Genomic DNA, 16,736 nt, shown 5'->3' with positions numbered 1-16,736 from the left:
CAGTTTCAATACAAAATTAAAATTTAATATAAAGTAATAATTACAAAAATGCTTTATATCTACTAATGCAAAAGAGTTTAACCTTAAGCACTGTCCTATTTCATTTGAGCTTGCAAGCCATTTAAGTAAAATCTGCTCCACACCTATAAAGCATTAATAGGCCTTGAGGAGATTATTCTTCACTCCTCTAACAAATCACAAACTTTATTTAGCTTAGAGGACTGTCTAACCCGACTGTGCCAAGTCTACTATCGCGGCTTCACAAGAATTGTCTGATAACCTGGGAATTTTTTTTCGAAGAAAAAAAATCAGTAAAATTTTAACAAGACTTAAATCCCCGGCTGATGAGGATGGGTACCTACATACAGATAACGTTACCTCATTAAGCAATGGTATAATTGATAAGGAACACATGACAGTTCTGGACCACTTCCCTTTGCCCTCACGAGACTATTTTCATGTAATTGCTGCTGGTGTTTCCTCAGGTTCCCCTAGAGACCCACTCCCTCATAAGTTTTGGAGGTTGTTTGGAGGTGAACTCTTCCCGCTTTTATATCATATCTGCAGTCAATCCCTAGCCACAGCTGTAGTTCAGGACTGCTGGAAAAAGGCAGTGGTCTCTCGTTTATTAAAAAAGGCCACACTGGATCCCCATAGTCCCTCCAACTATTTAATTTAATTTAATTGCGGGTTTCTAAAGCGCTAGAATCGACTCCCGAAGGAGTATCTCTGCGCTGTAGACCGCTGGGGAACCCGTCCTGGCTTTCCCTGTGAGATGGTCCCTACTGGGTATCTCCAAGGTGAAACCTGGCATCCCCGCGTATGTGGGGGGCCGTTGTGGAGATGAGGCAAGCTAATGCCCAGAGTTGCCGAGTGTGATCCCTGGTTAGAGTAGGCACCGAGGCGAGAATTATCGAGTCCGCTGACCCTGGTCCACGACCCTGCCGCGTCGGGAATTGAACCCTGGTCCCGGGCCGTCCTCTGCTTCCGGGTCTGCCGCCTCTAACCAGTGAGCCACACCACTCCACTATAGACCCATTTCCTTGTTACCTTACCCTATTACCTTACCCTATTAAGATTCTAGAAAGGGTAGTAACCAAATCCCTCTCAAAGTATGTTGAGGATAACCAGCTGCTGGACGAAGTCCAATTTGGGTTTCGCCCCGCACATGGGACCGTGACTGCCTTGGTGGCATTCCTGGATGACATGAGAATGCGGGCCGACAGTGGTCAGACAGCCTTTTTAGTGCTACTTGACGTATCGGCCGCGTTCGACACCGGTAACCACCGGATCCTGGAGGAACTGGGCGTTGTGGGCAAGGCACGAGACTGGAAACATTCCTATCTCTCCAATAGGCAGCAGGTAGTGACTCTGCCGCCTTTTTTTCTCTCAATACAGAGATGTTAAACAGGGGGTACCTCAGAGCTCGGCGATCCGCCCTATCCTGTTTCATTTATACATTCGCCCTCTCATTGTCTTAATAAAATCGTTTGGAATCAATGTCATCAATTATGCGGATGACACTCAGCTTGTCTTCAATTTTGAGGGCAACAATGCAGTGTCACTGAAAAAGTTCCATAACTGTTTGCATCAAACGGCAGATTGGCTGAAAATGAATTCCTTACAATTTAATGAGGAAAAAGCAGAAGTCTTGTGCTGTACGGCAGGTCGTATTCAGCATCCCCTTCCAACAGACTTCTGGCCTGGCCCGGCTAATAACTCCTTAATGCCCACTAATACAGTGCGCAATTTAGGAGTACTGATGGACAGCAATCTCCAGCTGGACTCCCAGGTGAATAAAACAGTGTACACCTGTCTGTCCCTACTTCGAGCCTTGTGTAAGATTCTTCAGTTTCTGCCCACTGCCACTAGATCTCAAGTGGTTCGGAGCATCGTCTTAAGCAGAATAGACTATTGTAATGCACTGCTTTTGGGCGCCCCAGCCTCTCTGATCAAGAAATTACAGAGAGTGCAGAAAATGGCGGCAAAGTTAGCACTAAACCGGCCAAGGGGAGCCTTGTCCTCTTTGGCCATTATGAATCTACACTGGTTGCCTGTTGTACAAAGGGTACAATTTAAGGCACTTTGTATTGTCTATAGGGCAGTACACAAAATCGGGCCTAAGGTACTTCAAAGGAAATTTGTATGGTACTCACCTGATAGATCCCTACGCTCATCCTCTGCATATTTGGTCTGTGTTCCCCATGTTAAGAAAGTGCGAATGGGAGGCAGAACCTTTAGCTTCACGGCATCTAGACTCTGGAACGCACTTCCCCTGGAGCTTAGACAATTGAACACCTTGTCCTGCTCCAGGAAGGAACTGAAAAACAGGCTGTTCCCTAGAGAGTAGACCGTGCCTTCTCTGTCCGTTTCTCGCTGCTTAGTAATCTAAGCGCCAGGATACCCTTTGGGTGACAGCCGCGCTATACAAGTGCACCTTACATTACATTAAAAGCCTGAAATTTCTTGGTAACTAAAGACTCGCATCAGAATCCCACCTTGACAAAGTGAAATTATAATAGTACTTTATTAAACAGGATGTTAAAGTTCAGTGTGCTATTACCAGCAACACTACATGGACTATTGATGCAGTCTTCCAAGCACACGAGGCATAGTTTGTAACAAACCATGAGCAAACTTCTAGATGAGGTCCAGTCAGCAAGGTTAATCAGTGAGATGCAGTAGAAAAGGTCAATGGTGGATACTCTGAAAACCAAGAACTACAACCCTGGATGACAATACCTAGACTATCAACGGGTTCATTCTGCCAAACTTGCTCTAGATGGTAGTCGCTGTGTGGGTATTGCAGAAGGAGGACTCAACATTATTTTCATTCAGTAAGACATCATGAGAACCAGCTGATTATAGAGAACTATATGAAGTGGTTTTTATTTTGCATTTGTACCTTGGAAAAAGCAAATTAACGCAAGTGTACCATTTACGCTGTAATCACAACATGCAAATCATGTGCCTTAACATGAATACAAACCTCAAGTTTACCTGTTACTGTGTCAGGTGCATCTGTGTTGCTGCCCCGTTTGATAAGTCTTGCTGCAAAGCTATTCTCATCAAAAGAGGTTCCATTCACTACAGGGACATCGTCAAAGGGGTTCACAGACTGGTCAGAAGATACTGTGATATACTGAACTGCAAGCCACAGAGCCGTGCTTCCTTCATGATCCTTCAGTTCTAAATCTAGTCTAACACAAATGAATAATGAATTGGTAAATCATATATGTAGGCTGTATATATTTTCGTTGTTGAAACATCAGCAATTCACCCTGCTAAGGTTCAAATAAACAGGGTCAATGTACAAAGGGTCATACAATTTTATTTTAAGTCTATGTCCAATCACACAATGTAATGCATAATATTACATTTGATCACATAATCTTATTCCCATAAAAAAAACTGCTGGCAGTTCTTTATGACTTATACTAATTTTACTAGCTCAACTACAAATAATATGTAGATCCCATTCTTATTGCTACATGAATTGCAACTCTGGGCACAGGAACACAAGTCTAAGAATACTGAGGTGGCACCAGACACTGCAATTACATTAAGTACCTGTAAAGCACAGGGAAATAAGTTTGTAAACACACATCAAATATCTATATAGGTCTGGGGTGCTAGAGGGTGCATGGCAAGATTGGTGTGCTGCAGTGCAGCTCTGCCCGGCTGATCTACAATCCGCCAATTATCTGCTTGAAATCGGCTGCATCTAGGTGGCAAAAATGACTGACCGGCCCGGCGGGACATCCGGTTCAAAGAGGTGACATTGCATACTGAAGCCACAGGATCATATCGCCAATAATCGCTGGGACGGAGCCCGATGGTGAGAGTGCAAGATGGAGGCACCCATAGCCCTGCAGTGAGGCTGGTCGCAGGGCTAACTGGCTGAAGGGCGGAAACCGCAGGCGCAAAAGGTGTGAGTGGGTGGAACTGTGCCTGCATCCCGAGGACAGTCCCGTACAACAGCAGAGCCTGTCCGGCTACATCGCTGCGAGATCTACCGGGAGTGTGCGCAGGGGCCCCTGAAGACCTATTATACCCACCTTGGGGCTATCGAGGCGTGCGGAGGCCAGCCGGAGCCGTCCTACAGGAGTCCGCTAAGAGCCCTGCAGTGAAGCTGTCGTGGCAGAAGCATAGTGCAGTGAGTGGGGGCTAACGCACAAAAAACTCCACACACTGCAAATTAAACAAGACTATTACAAAGCATTGACCTTGGACAGGGCTAAAAGTCTGGGGAGGGAAAAGCAGGGTAGAATATACGATCTGGGAGACAAAGCAGGTAAGTTAATCACATGGCTCGACAAGAAGGAATGGGCTAGTAGGCTGGTGCTGGAGCTCACAGGCGCGGATGGTAAATCCCTGACTGACCCACAAGACATCGTAAACCAATTTGCAACTCACTATAGCGCTGTATACTGCAGCGCTGCGCTATTCCCCGAAGAGGACTCCCAGTCTCTACTACAAGATATAGAGCTCCATCCCTGTCAGAGGACAACTGTCACTTTCTGGAAGGGGAGTTGACGAATGACGAGATAGCACAAGCCATTAGGTCATTGCACTCAGGAAAAGCTCTTGGCCCCAATGGCATCCGCATTGAGCTGTGCATACTTAAACCCGATAAAATAGCCCCATATCTGCTGGGCATGTTCAAAGAAAGTAGGGACCTGGGTATCCTGCAAATGGATCAAAGAGTTGCCACATTAGTCACTATCCATACGGAGGGCAACCGTAGACGACTGTGCCTCTTATAGGCCAATTTCCCTACTCGATGCAGAGCCCAAAATCCTCGCCAAGCTCCTAGCAAATCGCCTTATTAAGGTGATCGGCAGCTTGGTCCACCCTGATCAGTCAGGGTTCATGACGCACCGAAACACCGCCTTGAACCTGAGCAGGGTAAACGGGGTGTTGGGGAGAGCATCCACGATTCAGGAAGCAGCAATAATCGTATCATTGGATGCGACCATGGCATTCGATACTATTGAATGACTGTATCTTTTCGCAGTCCTTGCAAAACTGTGATTTGGCCAGGGCTTCACTCAGTGGGTGCGGCTCCTATATTCGGAACCCCTGCCACAGGTCGTTGTTAACAATAAGAAATCTGACATGTTTGGCCTGGGTCAAGGGACCCACCAGGGATGCCCTCTCGCCCTTGCACTGGAGCCGCTTGTTGCATGGATCCGCAAAGACCTAGTGACACAAGGTCTGCGTTGGTCCCTCGAATGGGAGGACCGTATTTCTCTATACGCAGACGATCTACTTCTGTATTTAGCCTCCCCGAAGGCATCACTCATTGCAGTTCTGGACATCCTGGCGATATTTGGGAGATACTCTGGGTTTTCCATTAACTGGAAGAAGTCCCTCCTATACGTCCTCAAAGGCGACCCCGCCTGTCCCGCCACAGGGCTGCCCCATCCAGATCAACACGACTGGCTTTACTTACCTGGGTATTTTTGTTTCCCTGGATCAGACACTCCATTTCCTTCGCAACCTTTTTCCTCCACTGCAAAGATTGAAACGCAATATTGCCAGCTGGAAAACACTCCCGCTCTCACTTCTCGGTAAAGCAGCCCTCTTTAAAATGATGTCCCTGCCACCCCTTCCATACGCACAACAGAACTCCCTGGACCCTGTTCCAGCGTCGTACTTTAAAGAAATCGAGGGCCTGCAACTGGACTTACTATGGGACGGGAAGCCCCGTATATCTTTAGCCAAACTCACACTGAATTGGTGCGACGGGGGAATTAGTCTCCCCGATATCAAAAAATACTATTGGGTAACTCACCTTGCGGCTATTAACCACCGCACTTATGGCCACCCGGACGTTCTGGGATAAGCCATGGATAGGTGGCTCCTACCGGTAGGGTATTATAAGACGGCGCTCTACTCGAAGCCCAAACGTCACTCCTTCACCAGGCCACCAAACACTGGGTCCAAGTGTGGCATGCTGCAAATAAATTATTGGGGTGGGACCAAACTCTCATGCTGGCGAACCCTTATAGGACTCTGAGTAGTTGGGCAACTTGTGGATAACGTTCGCCTCCTTGCAACAGCAGCATGACCTAGTAGACTCGGAATGCTTTAGATATGCACAGATTTGCCATGCCCTACGTTCACATATGCCGACAGGCTCCTCCCTCCCACCTCCTCCCTCCCACCCCCACCCCTCACCCCCCGGAATCCTCTCCACTTGAGGATCGACTGCTAGACGGCCACCTGCCCGAATAAACTATATCTTTAATTTACAAGAAACTAATCAATAATATGACTGACCCTCTCCGGCCGCTCCGAGAAAAATGGCTGCGAGACGGCATTTAGCTGGATGATGAGTGGCAAGAGGCAGTGTCCTCCCCGAGGGTGGTGGTGATCGCGGCGAGACGCCGATTAGTACAAGCTAAAAATCCTCCACAGAGTTTATATCACGGGACCCGGTTTGGTGCGCATGGGAAGAGTTGAGAGAGGAGACTGCAAACGGCAATGCGGTCAGGTGGGCACATTTAAGCACATAATATGGGAATGCGGCCACATGTGTGAGTAAAATACACAACATTCTCAATGAGCTACTCATGTCTGTCCTCCGTCCGGAGGCATGGAGATGCCTTTTCAACGTGTGGGAACCTACAGACCTCAACAACTATGCAAAAAAACAATGGGTCACGCTGGGACTAATGCTAGCAAAAAAGAATTTTGCACAATTGTGGGAGGCCCACATCCACTTAGAGTAGAGGCATGGGAAGCAGATCTAGATTGGTGTATGTATAGAGAAAAGGCAGTTTATGTGGCGCAAGGGTGCCCTAGAAAGTGGTCAGGGGTATGGAGCCGCTGGAATGCCTACTGAGGGAATATCTGCAACCCACCACGTAGTATTGATTGGGACGAGCCCCATACCCTATAACATTTATTCCCAATGTACTATTGTGCAATTTTATTTGATGATGTTTTTGCTACCCAAAAGGTGTACTTTGTTTCCTCTGTACTGTATATTTTATGCCGATGAATGTTTTATTAATAAAAAGAAATATAAAAAAAAAATGACGATATTTCCCAAAGTTCTCTATATGTTTGCCAATATCCCCATTTGGCTGAACATTGCACTATTCAATACGCTCCAGTCGGCCATACTGACTCTTGTTTGGGGATGCAATAAACCCAGATGCAGGTGGGGCGTGCTCACACAACCATTTGATCGGGAAGGTTTTGAGGCGCCTGACATGAGGTTATACTATTTGTGTGCTCAGGCTGTGCACTATTGGTACTTCCCGCAGCGGTACTTGCCACATACCGCAATTGAGGCAGACACTGTGCATCCAGTCCCACCGGTGGCAGCGACACTGTCGGGAGGGGTGGGCGGTCCGAGACCTGAAATCAACTCTGTTAAATGTACTGCATGGGCATGGAAGACTTTGGCTAAGTGGGTTTAGCAGGATTATTTATATGCCCCGGCGCTACCGCTGGCTACGCACCAAGATATCTCCGCGACCCAAGAGCAGGCGGCCTTGCGGGCACTACGGGCGGGAGGGATCAGACAGATGGGAGATTTGTATAAGAATGGCCAGTTCTGGTCACTCCGGGACCTGCAAGCGGGCGGGATCATGGAATAATGCTGGGCTGTACGTACGTCAGGGTGCGACAGGCAGTTATATCTATTTTTCCTGACTATCCACAGAACAAAAACACTGATGGCGCTGCAGGCGGTGTTGGCAGGAGAAGAAGGTAGGGGTCTGATAACTAAACTGTACAATGCGTCACTGAGCGAGCGTGAACTCAGTGAACACCCTTCATATAATAAATAGAATGAGGTACTTAGAGTCCCCATTGTCGCTGGAATAGTGGCCGTTCTGCTGCGAGCTGACTGGCCGCCTGACGGCAAACTGCAATCTCTGTATCATTCACTTCGAATATCTGCACCAGTTAGATTACACACCAAGTCAACAGTTTGGTCTACGGGAGAATGCATGCTGTGTAAGATGTGGGCAGATGATGCACATGTCATGCACCTGGCATGGAGCTGCGCTAAAATATTTGCATTTTGGAATCAAGTGACAAGAGTGCTCACTGAGGTCGTATTAGAAAACGTGTTATGCTTAAGCCATGCAACCGGCGAATTGTTGCTGTCTCGACCCGGTTTGCCAAGCGGGCAGTGGCACAAAGCTGGGGCGCTAAAACTACCCCAACTGTGCAAAAGTGGATCCAAGATCTAATATATTGCAGGGAACAGTTGGGGGTTTATGCAGAGGAACTACTCGAGGCCTCGAGGCCGAAAGACTTCTGGGCTCTGCTGACTGTGTACCTACTTGAGAACCCTGACTTGCAGCAGGCATGATGCATAAATGTGCGGGTAGCAAATGATGGCAAAGGTTAGATATGCAAATGTGGGTTGTCATAATTATGATGTATACCTTGCTCTGTATCTCACAATCGAAACTGCAGTGCTGGGAAAGGGAGGGGGTGGGTTGAGGGTATGTTTGTTGTTGTGTTTCTCAGACACAAAATGCTTGTACTATTATATGGCTAAAGCGGACCTGGTTGGTTCCTGTTGTGGAAATATGTATTCACGTGTTACAAGCTGATCAATAAAAAGAATTAAAAAAATATATATATATATCTATATAGGTCTCTGTCTGTCTGTTACACGCACAAGGCAACGGAAAAGGAATAGCAAAAGAGGTTCAAGGGTTTGAAATTATCTATAAAGTGTTCTATCTTCTTTTGAATCCGAACAGCTATTCTTGCATAGTGAGCAATCTCCGCAGTAAGTGTTGAAAGGCACGTTTCTTGGTTCCTAATGGAGCAGCAGATACACACAGCCACTCGTGCCCTTGGCTAAAGCAGATCGTCCTGTATCATGTCACAGTGTCAGTGCTGTTGCTATCTCCAGAAACACTACTGGGATCAGAGTGAAATCACTATGCATGCAGAGGCTGATAAAAGGGAAGAAAACAAAACTGAGTTAGGTAACCTTGAAAGCCAAATTAAGAGTTACTTATCTTCGGTAATGCTCTTTCTAGTAGCTACTCTATCTAACCGCAGACTCATCACCTTTTGAATATTACTCAGGCATCAGACTTGATCTGGAAACTTTTCAGCAATACCCCAGGGTGCTGGTAGGCACCAACGCCATTCCACTCTAGAAGTGACTCCCAGAATCACATATAGGCACCACTTACCTGATTTGATGTCAGTTGCTTTCTAGGCTGTCCATGCCCACAGACAGAGCCCAGCTACAAAATTGGCTTTATTCAGTGTGCGGAGTTTTGCCCAACGTGAAAAGGAGTCACCACTTTTGGGAGAAAGGAACCTCGGGTACTCAGGACCAGCATGTCTGAAAAGAAAGCAGTGTATTGCAGGTTGAAGGAGAGGGCTTGCAGCTCCCTCACCTGCCACGCCGATGTATAGCGATGAGGAAACCTGACTGATTAGGGAAGTGAAGACCAAGTTAAAGTCCCACTGAGGTATGATAAAGGGTGGAAACAAATGTTGCACCCCCTTCAAAAAACGTTTCATAATGGTTAATTTAAAGAACGAAGGGGTGATCCAGCAACCAAAGAGAGGCTGAAATAGCCAAGGGGTAGCCCTTTAACTGTGTCCAAAGTAAGTCCTTGTTAGGCTAAGAACAACACAAAAAGCAATAATCTGGGATAACTTGGCTTGAAGTAATCAATCTGCTGAGTATCGAACCAAACCACAAACTTGTCCCAATGACAAAATAACATCTACAATTACAACTTAGAGAGGGAGATTTAAGGCAGTCAGGTGTCAAAGTTTCATCTCCAAGCACGGAGGTGAAGATTGCATAGGCCTGGGTCATGAAGCGGCAGTCTGATAGGAGAACGGATGCTAATGCCCAGGAACTCTGAATAATACAACCACCTTACCTAACTTGGTGCTAGTAGGATGACTTGGGCCAGGTTGTTCCTGAACTTCCTCAGAACCCAGGGAACAAGATGTATAAGTGGGAAAGCATAAAGGCATCCTGAGTTCCACTCCAAGCAGAACAGGTCCTTGAGGGGGAAACAGCTTGAAAAGGCAATGTGCAAAAGGGCTAACATTGCGAATTCTTGACAGTGGTGAAAAGATCGAACCAAGGTTCTCACAATTCATAGAAGAGACCTTGAGCCACCTCTGGGTACGAATGCCATTTGTTATCCGCCAGGTTTCGGTGACGGAGATAGTATGTCCTGGTGACGGAGATCGTATGCCCTGGTGACCAGCGGTCCCATCGAATGGTGTTCCCCTAGTGTACCAGCCACTTCCAGAGATGTAGTACTTCCTGGCATATGGTCCACGGCCCCACCTCATCCTATTTGTTGCAATACTACATGGAGATTGTGTTGTCCCTGAGCTCCTGCACCAGCCTCCCTTTGATAGTAGGAAGTACTCCAACAGCAAACGGATGACCCACAGTTCTGAATGGTTGATGTGGAGCAGGGACTCTGATGAAGATCAGATGCCCCTGATCTCCACCTCTCCATAATGGCCACCCCAACCCAGAAGTGACGCATTAGTCACCACTATTAGCTCTGGGTGGTGTAGGGAGAGGGGTCTGAAGCTGACCCAACTGGGGTCCAGCATCCAGCACTGCAGGCCTTTTGCAGTCTACTGCAAAATCTGTAGGTGATCAGAGAGCACTGGGACTTCAGATCACACTGTTCAGCCCACATATTCCACCTGGCATGCTTGATCAACAGGATGCTGGAGTTCATCAGTCCCAGCGTCCTCAGAGGCTTCCTCACGGAGATCTAGGACCGATGCTGAAACATCCGGATCATAGTCTGAATGTTCAGGACTCACAGTTATTAGAGGAAGAATGTCCAAGACTCGCAGTTCTTAGGGGAGAAAATGGTCTAATGAAGGAGAGTGTAGGAAGCTGCTTCTGTGTATATGGTATTGCCACAAGGTGGTTATACCGTGTACAGAGTCAAGGGGTTACCCGAAAGTGTACAGGGTACAATGTAAAACCCAAAGTGCTCTATTAGTGGTAGTGTGGGCGAGCAGCCTTAGGCTTAACACAGAGGAGTGTAAGACATTTATTGCACAACTTTGACCAATAATGGATACACGACTTAAAAAGGAGAGCCACATCAATTTTAGAAAAATTAGCTATTCTTGTATTTTATTTTAAGACCAAGATCTTTGCAATAAGGTAAGTACGTTTTTAAATATAAATACTTTTGACTTTCAAAAATCGACAGAACAATTTCTGAACAGTCCAATGTTATCCTATGGGGAAAACAATACTGCGGTTAAACAGGTAAGTATTACACTTAGAGTTCCAGGCTTCGGGACCAAAGGGCAGCAAGAGGCAGGGGTCAGGTAAGTACCAAAACTGCACCACCAGCGGCACAAGGGCAGCCGGGTGCAGAGGTTCAATTCGGACCAATGAGTTTCAATGGAATCTGGGGGTGCTTGGAATGACATTGCTTGTTTGTTGGTAAGTTGGTCGGTTGCAGGGGCCAAGCTTTGGGGGTCAGGACCAGCACAGGAGGGGCCACAAAGCAGCACCAAACATACATGAGCAGCGGCCCGGTGCAGGGTGCAAATTCTGTGTCGGTGCCTGGCGCCTTGAGACCCTCAAGGGTGAGTAGCGCGCTTCACAAATCCTTGATTGATTGATTGAATGAGGATACTGCTTTCGACAAACAGGCTGCAAGCGTTGCACCAGAGGTTGCAGGAAGGCGATCAACGACAGCAGAGGTAAGTAGAGATGTAGGGAGTCGAAGGGGCACTGTCAGTTCAGCTCACCAAGGCCGAGGCGCTTTGGGTGCAGGGGTGGACAGGGGGAGCTTCTGAATTCACACTGCAGGAGCTATCGTGGATTACAGGAGAGGTGAGCCAATGCTGGATTCAAGGTCAGGATCAATCGTGAGACTTCACTGGACAGGTGAGCCACTCAGGCTCAGGCCGGGGACGTCGGATGCTCAGTGGCCGAGAGAAGTGGATCACCTTGGATTCAGAGTCCTTGTAGTCGATTTCTTCTGGACAGGGATGATGTCCTCGGAAGATTGGAGTATTTTTCAAAGGCAACAGTCTTCCCAGGGTTTTCAGAGGTCGCTGGCTGCATGACAGGTCCCAGGGTCGTCAAAGCTGGAGACAGGCCAGTAGGGCTGCGGTCAAGGCAGTCATCGTCTTCAGTCTTCTCTGCAGGGATGTCTTCTTTGTTCTTAGGTCGTCGCAGATTTGATTTTCAAGGTTAGGGGAACCACCTAAATACTAAATTTAGGGGCGTTTTAGGGTGTAGGGCCAATGGGCACCTTATCTGGGGTGACTAACTCCGCATTTTTTTCTCCCACCTGTTGAAGGGGGCATAGACCTAAGCCCTGATTGAAGGGGTATCACCATCTTCAAGGTGGCGGGGACAGAAAGATGGGCTTCTCCTCGCCTCCCCACCTTAGAAGTGGAGAAGGCAGAGGTGGGCATAGCACCTATTCTCCTAACATTTCCTGCCGGGTATGACTCCCAAAGTGGGGGTGTAAACCGGGGGCTGTCATCTGCTGCTAGCAGCAGAGGCTGGACGTCGCATTACAAAGGCAGCAGGCCCTTTGAAGCTTGCCCTACGAGCACTGGTCTATCCTGGTAGAGGAAGTGTAACACCTCTGCCTAAGATGTGCATTGTGTCTGGGCTCAGAGGGAAGAGGCTTTCCAGCCAGGGGTCCAAAAACATGTTTGTATGTGGCAGGCTGCCTAAAGCCAGTCAGTGACCACAGCAGTGTCGGTAGGTTTTCAGGAGGCATCCACTACCTCCTTTTCATGAGACAACTTTGCTTACTTTGATCGACAAGAAAAACAAACCCAAAACTCTCTTGCGGTCCCTTTTAAAATGGCATCTTTTTTTACCTATTTCTTCGAGTCCTCTATCAAGTACGTATTATTGATTACTGGGCTCAACAGATGGAGTTGGCCCTAGGTCTGGTAAAGTGAAAGCAATCTCTGAAATGCCATCACCCATTCCTGTCTTGGGTAGTACTTGGCAGTGACTGAATTGAGTGAGGCTCCTAAAAATATTTGAATTTGTTAAAACTGCAAGTGTGATTTTTCACATTGATGGTTCAGTCTAACCGATCCACAAAGTGAACTCTTTGCTATGTATTGGTGAAACACTTTGAATCAGTCATCGCCTTTACCTGCCAGTCATCTAAAGGTATGGATACACATGAATCTGGCTGTGACAAATATGGAGCCACTACAGCTATATGCTTGGTAAACCCCATAAGGCAAGACTTTGAGCTGGTAATGCAGTATGATTAGCAAAAACGTTAAGTACTGAGCTGGATACACTGGAATGTGGAAGTTGGCAACCATGCAGTTGAGTTTTACCATTATGTCATCATCTAGCTTCAGCAGCTACATGACCTCTGGTAGTGTGGTGTTTTTAAAGTGGATGGATGTGATGTAATTGTTAAACAGCCTTAAGATAAGAAGTACTGGGTGCAAATTTATCATCTTGCTTGGGCATGAGAAAGTACAGGGAGAACAGTACTAACTCAGTTGCTGGTGAGTAGTTAATGTCTTTATTACTTCTTCTGAGAGTAAAGTCATCACCTCTTCCAACAAAAGCATGAGGTGTAAGAAATGCGTTACTTACCTGTAACTGCAGTTATCCAGTATTAGTGTCTTTCATAGATTCACATGCCTGAATCATTCCCCGTCGTCGAGACGGGAGCCTCCGGTATATAAAAAAGTAATGTCCTAGAGACATACATAGAAAAGAATAGGCCCAAAGGTCTCACCTTAGTAGCCTATCCACGTCCTTTTGCAGGAAGGACCAAACAGAGCAGGCCCCAAGTCCCACTTTGGTGGCCTATCTGGGTCCTTTTGTAAAAAGGACCAAATAAAGTAAAACAGCCAATCAGCTACTACCTCCTTCTAGAACCTTCCTGCCAGAAGCCCAAGTCTCTCAGATTTTCGTACGCACCAAGCTAGTTAGGCGTAAACTCATTAGAGAGAAAGGTGAGCCCTGCCAGGGGAGGCGGGAGGGTGCATGTGAATCTATGAAAGACACTAATACTGGATAACTGCAGTTACAGGTAAGTAACGCATTTCTTATCCAGTATTTGGGTGTCTTTCATAGATTCACATGCCTGAATCAGAGTAGCGAGCAATATTTTATGCACATTCTGTATGAATATCAGGTATGATTATGTAGATAATACATATCACATGACTATAAAGCACAAATGCAATGACATAAATACAGTAAGAGAATGTGCATACCAGTAAAGGATGGAGGGATTTAGTAGGGCTCACCTCACTGGAATAGATGGCGAAGCACTGCTCGGCCCACTGCTGCATCCTTCATCAGCTCAGTATCCAGGCAGTAGTGCCTGGTGAAGGTGTGCGGGGACTTCCATGTCGCCGCTCTGCAGATGTCCAATATCGGCACTCCAGCGAATAGCGCCGCAGACGTCGACATGGCTCTAGTCGAATGAGCTTTGACTCGTGAGTCTAAAGGCCGTCCGGCCTTGTCGTGACAAAAGGTGATCGCAGAAGAGATCCATCTTGAGATACTCTGCTTCGTCAGGGGCATGCCCAGCCGTGGTCTACTAAAGGCAATAAAGAGCTGGGATGACTTTCGAAAGTGTTGTGTCTTATCGATGTAGAATTTGAGACATCTCTTTAGATCTAGAGAATGTAGAGTTCTTTCGGCTGCCGTGGTAGGATTCGGAAAGAACGATCGAAGCACCACTGGTTCGTTAAGATGAAAGTCCGAGGGGACTTTTGGAATGAAGCGAGGGTTAGTCCGCAGAATGACTCTGTCCTCCCTGAATTGAAGAAAAGGATCCTGGATGGATAGAGCCTGCAATTCACTGACCCTTCTGGCAGAGGTTAGCGCCAGGAGGAGGGCCGTTTTCCAAGAGAGGAACTTGATCTCTGCCTTATGGATGGGTTCGAAGGGATGCTTCATTAGTTGATGAAGAACCACATTGAGGTGCCACGATGGAGGAACTGGTCGTGCTAAGGACCTGAATAGTCCTTTTAGGAATGGTTTGATGAGCCTGTCCGCCCACAAAGATGGGCCCGTAGCCGTCCTTGTGAACCTTGAAATCGCCGCTAGATGCACTTTGATGGATGCATGTGCAAGGCCTGATTGCGCAAGATGCAACAAGTATGGCAGCAGCTGCTGTGGAGTGGCATGGAAGGGGTGCAAGCCATGATCCACACACCAGGAACAGAAACGTTTCCATTTTAGTGAGTAGGTTTTGTTAGTGCTGACAGCTCTAGCCTTCGCAAGGACATCTCTGCAATCCTGCGGGATGTTCAGGTGGCTGAATTCGCGGTATTCAGGAGCCAGGCTGACAACTTCAGAGAGCTCAGGTTCGGGTGTATAACCTGCCCTTGGAACATCGAGATCAAGGCCGGAAACTGCTGCAGGCGAAGAGGGGGCCGGGCAGAGAGGCGATGAAGCTCCGTGAACCAGTGCTGCCTCGGCCAGGACGGAGCAATGAGGATCAGAGTGCAGGGTTCCGCTTTCATCTTCCTGAGAACCCTGGGTATCAGTGGGAATGGCGGAAAGGCGTACGCAAAGACGTTGCGCCATGCGATGGAAAATGCATTCCCGAGGGTTCCTGAGTGGTGATGCCTGCTTGCGAAGCTTGGGCATTTGGCGATCTCTCTGGTGGCAAAGAGGTCTATGGTCGGGGTGCCCCACTCCTCGAAGATACGGTCCAGCACCTCCATGTCCAGTTCCCATTCGTGGGAAGGAGACCTCTCCCTGCTCAGTGCGTCCGCCAAGACGTTGTCCTTGCCCGGGACGTACTCTGCTTTCAACGCTATGCCATGTTCCAGAAGCCAGTTCCAGATTTCTTGCGATTCTCGAGATAACGAGATCGAACGTGTACCCCCCTGTTTGTTCAGGTAGTGCATCATCATGGTGTTGTCCGTCCTGACGAGCACTGGGGAGTGACGAATGCGTGGAAGAAACGCCTGTAGAGCCAGGAAGACCGCTCGTAACTCCAACAGATTGATATGGAGCTTGGTTTCCTGTGTCGTCCATTTGCCGTTGATCTGGAGTTCCTGGAGGACTGCGCCCCAACCTTCCAGGGACGCATCCGTAGTTATTACGTGTGGCTCTGCTGGGAGCAGGAACGGTAGACCCTTTGACAGATGGTGGAGTGATGTCCACCATTGCAAGTGGTTGATAATGGGTCGAGTGACTCGTATGCGGTCCTCGAAAGAGCCTGTGGCTTGGGTCCATTGCTTTGTCAGTGCCTCCTGGAGTGGACGCATTTTCAGGCGGCAGTGGGGAATGAGCAGTATGCATGAAGACATCATGCCCAGGAGGGACTTGAACATGCGTACCGGAAGAGTCTTCCGCGAAGCCACTGCCTTGGCCAGAGAGAGGAGTTTGATTTTTCTCTCCTGAGAGGGGAAAGCCTTGACACGCTCCGTGTCCAGAGTCGCTCCAAGGAACGTGATGACCTTGGTGGGTTCCAGAGCCGACTTTGCGGTGTTGAGGGTCAGTCCCAGGCGGTGGAAAATATCCAGACAGGCACTGGAGGATGAGGCTGCGGCGGCCGCTGTTGGTGCCTTCACCAACCAGTTGTCCAGGTATGGAAATACCTGGTGGCCTTGCTGACGAAGAAATGCTGCCACGAGTGATAGGCATTTGGTAAATATCCTCGGGCCGATTTGAGGCCAAATGGAAGGACACGAAATTGGTAGTGCTGTCCTGCCACCGCAAACCTGAGGAACTTCCTGTGTCCTTTGAGAATAGGTATATGGTAGTA

The 16,736-nt window shown here is 47.9% G+C and overlaps 1 protein-coding gene across 2 annotated transcripts in view; it reads right to left on the bottom strand.

The window, feature by feature from the left end:
• ANKFY1 (ankyrin repeat and FYVE domain containing 1) overlaps window positions 1-16,736 on the bottom strand; it is a 677,352-nt gene that overhangs the window by 363,438 nt on the left and 297,178 nt on the right. For both annotated transcript variants that reach the window (XM_078679681.1, XM_078679682.1), the window contains exon 10: window positions 3,001-3,200. In XM_078679681.1, the coding sequence (XP_078535807.1) occupies window positions 3,001-3,200 (200 nt within the window). The remainder of the gene's footprint in view (window positions 1-3,000; window positions 3,201-16,736) is intronic.

The sequence above is a fragment of the Lissotriton helveticus genome, chromosome 3_1 (assembly GCF_964261635.1).
Source record: "Lissotriton helveticus chromosome 3_1, aLisHel1.1, whole genome shotgun sequence".
In the NCBI taxonomy this organism is placed as follows: Eukaryota; Metazoa; Chordata; class Amphibia; order Caudata; family Salamandridae; genus Lissotriton; species Lissotriton helveticus.
This window is presented reverse-complemented; position numbering and strand designations above follow the sequence as displayed.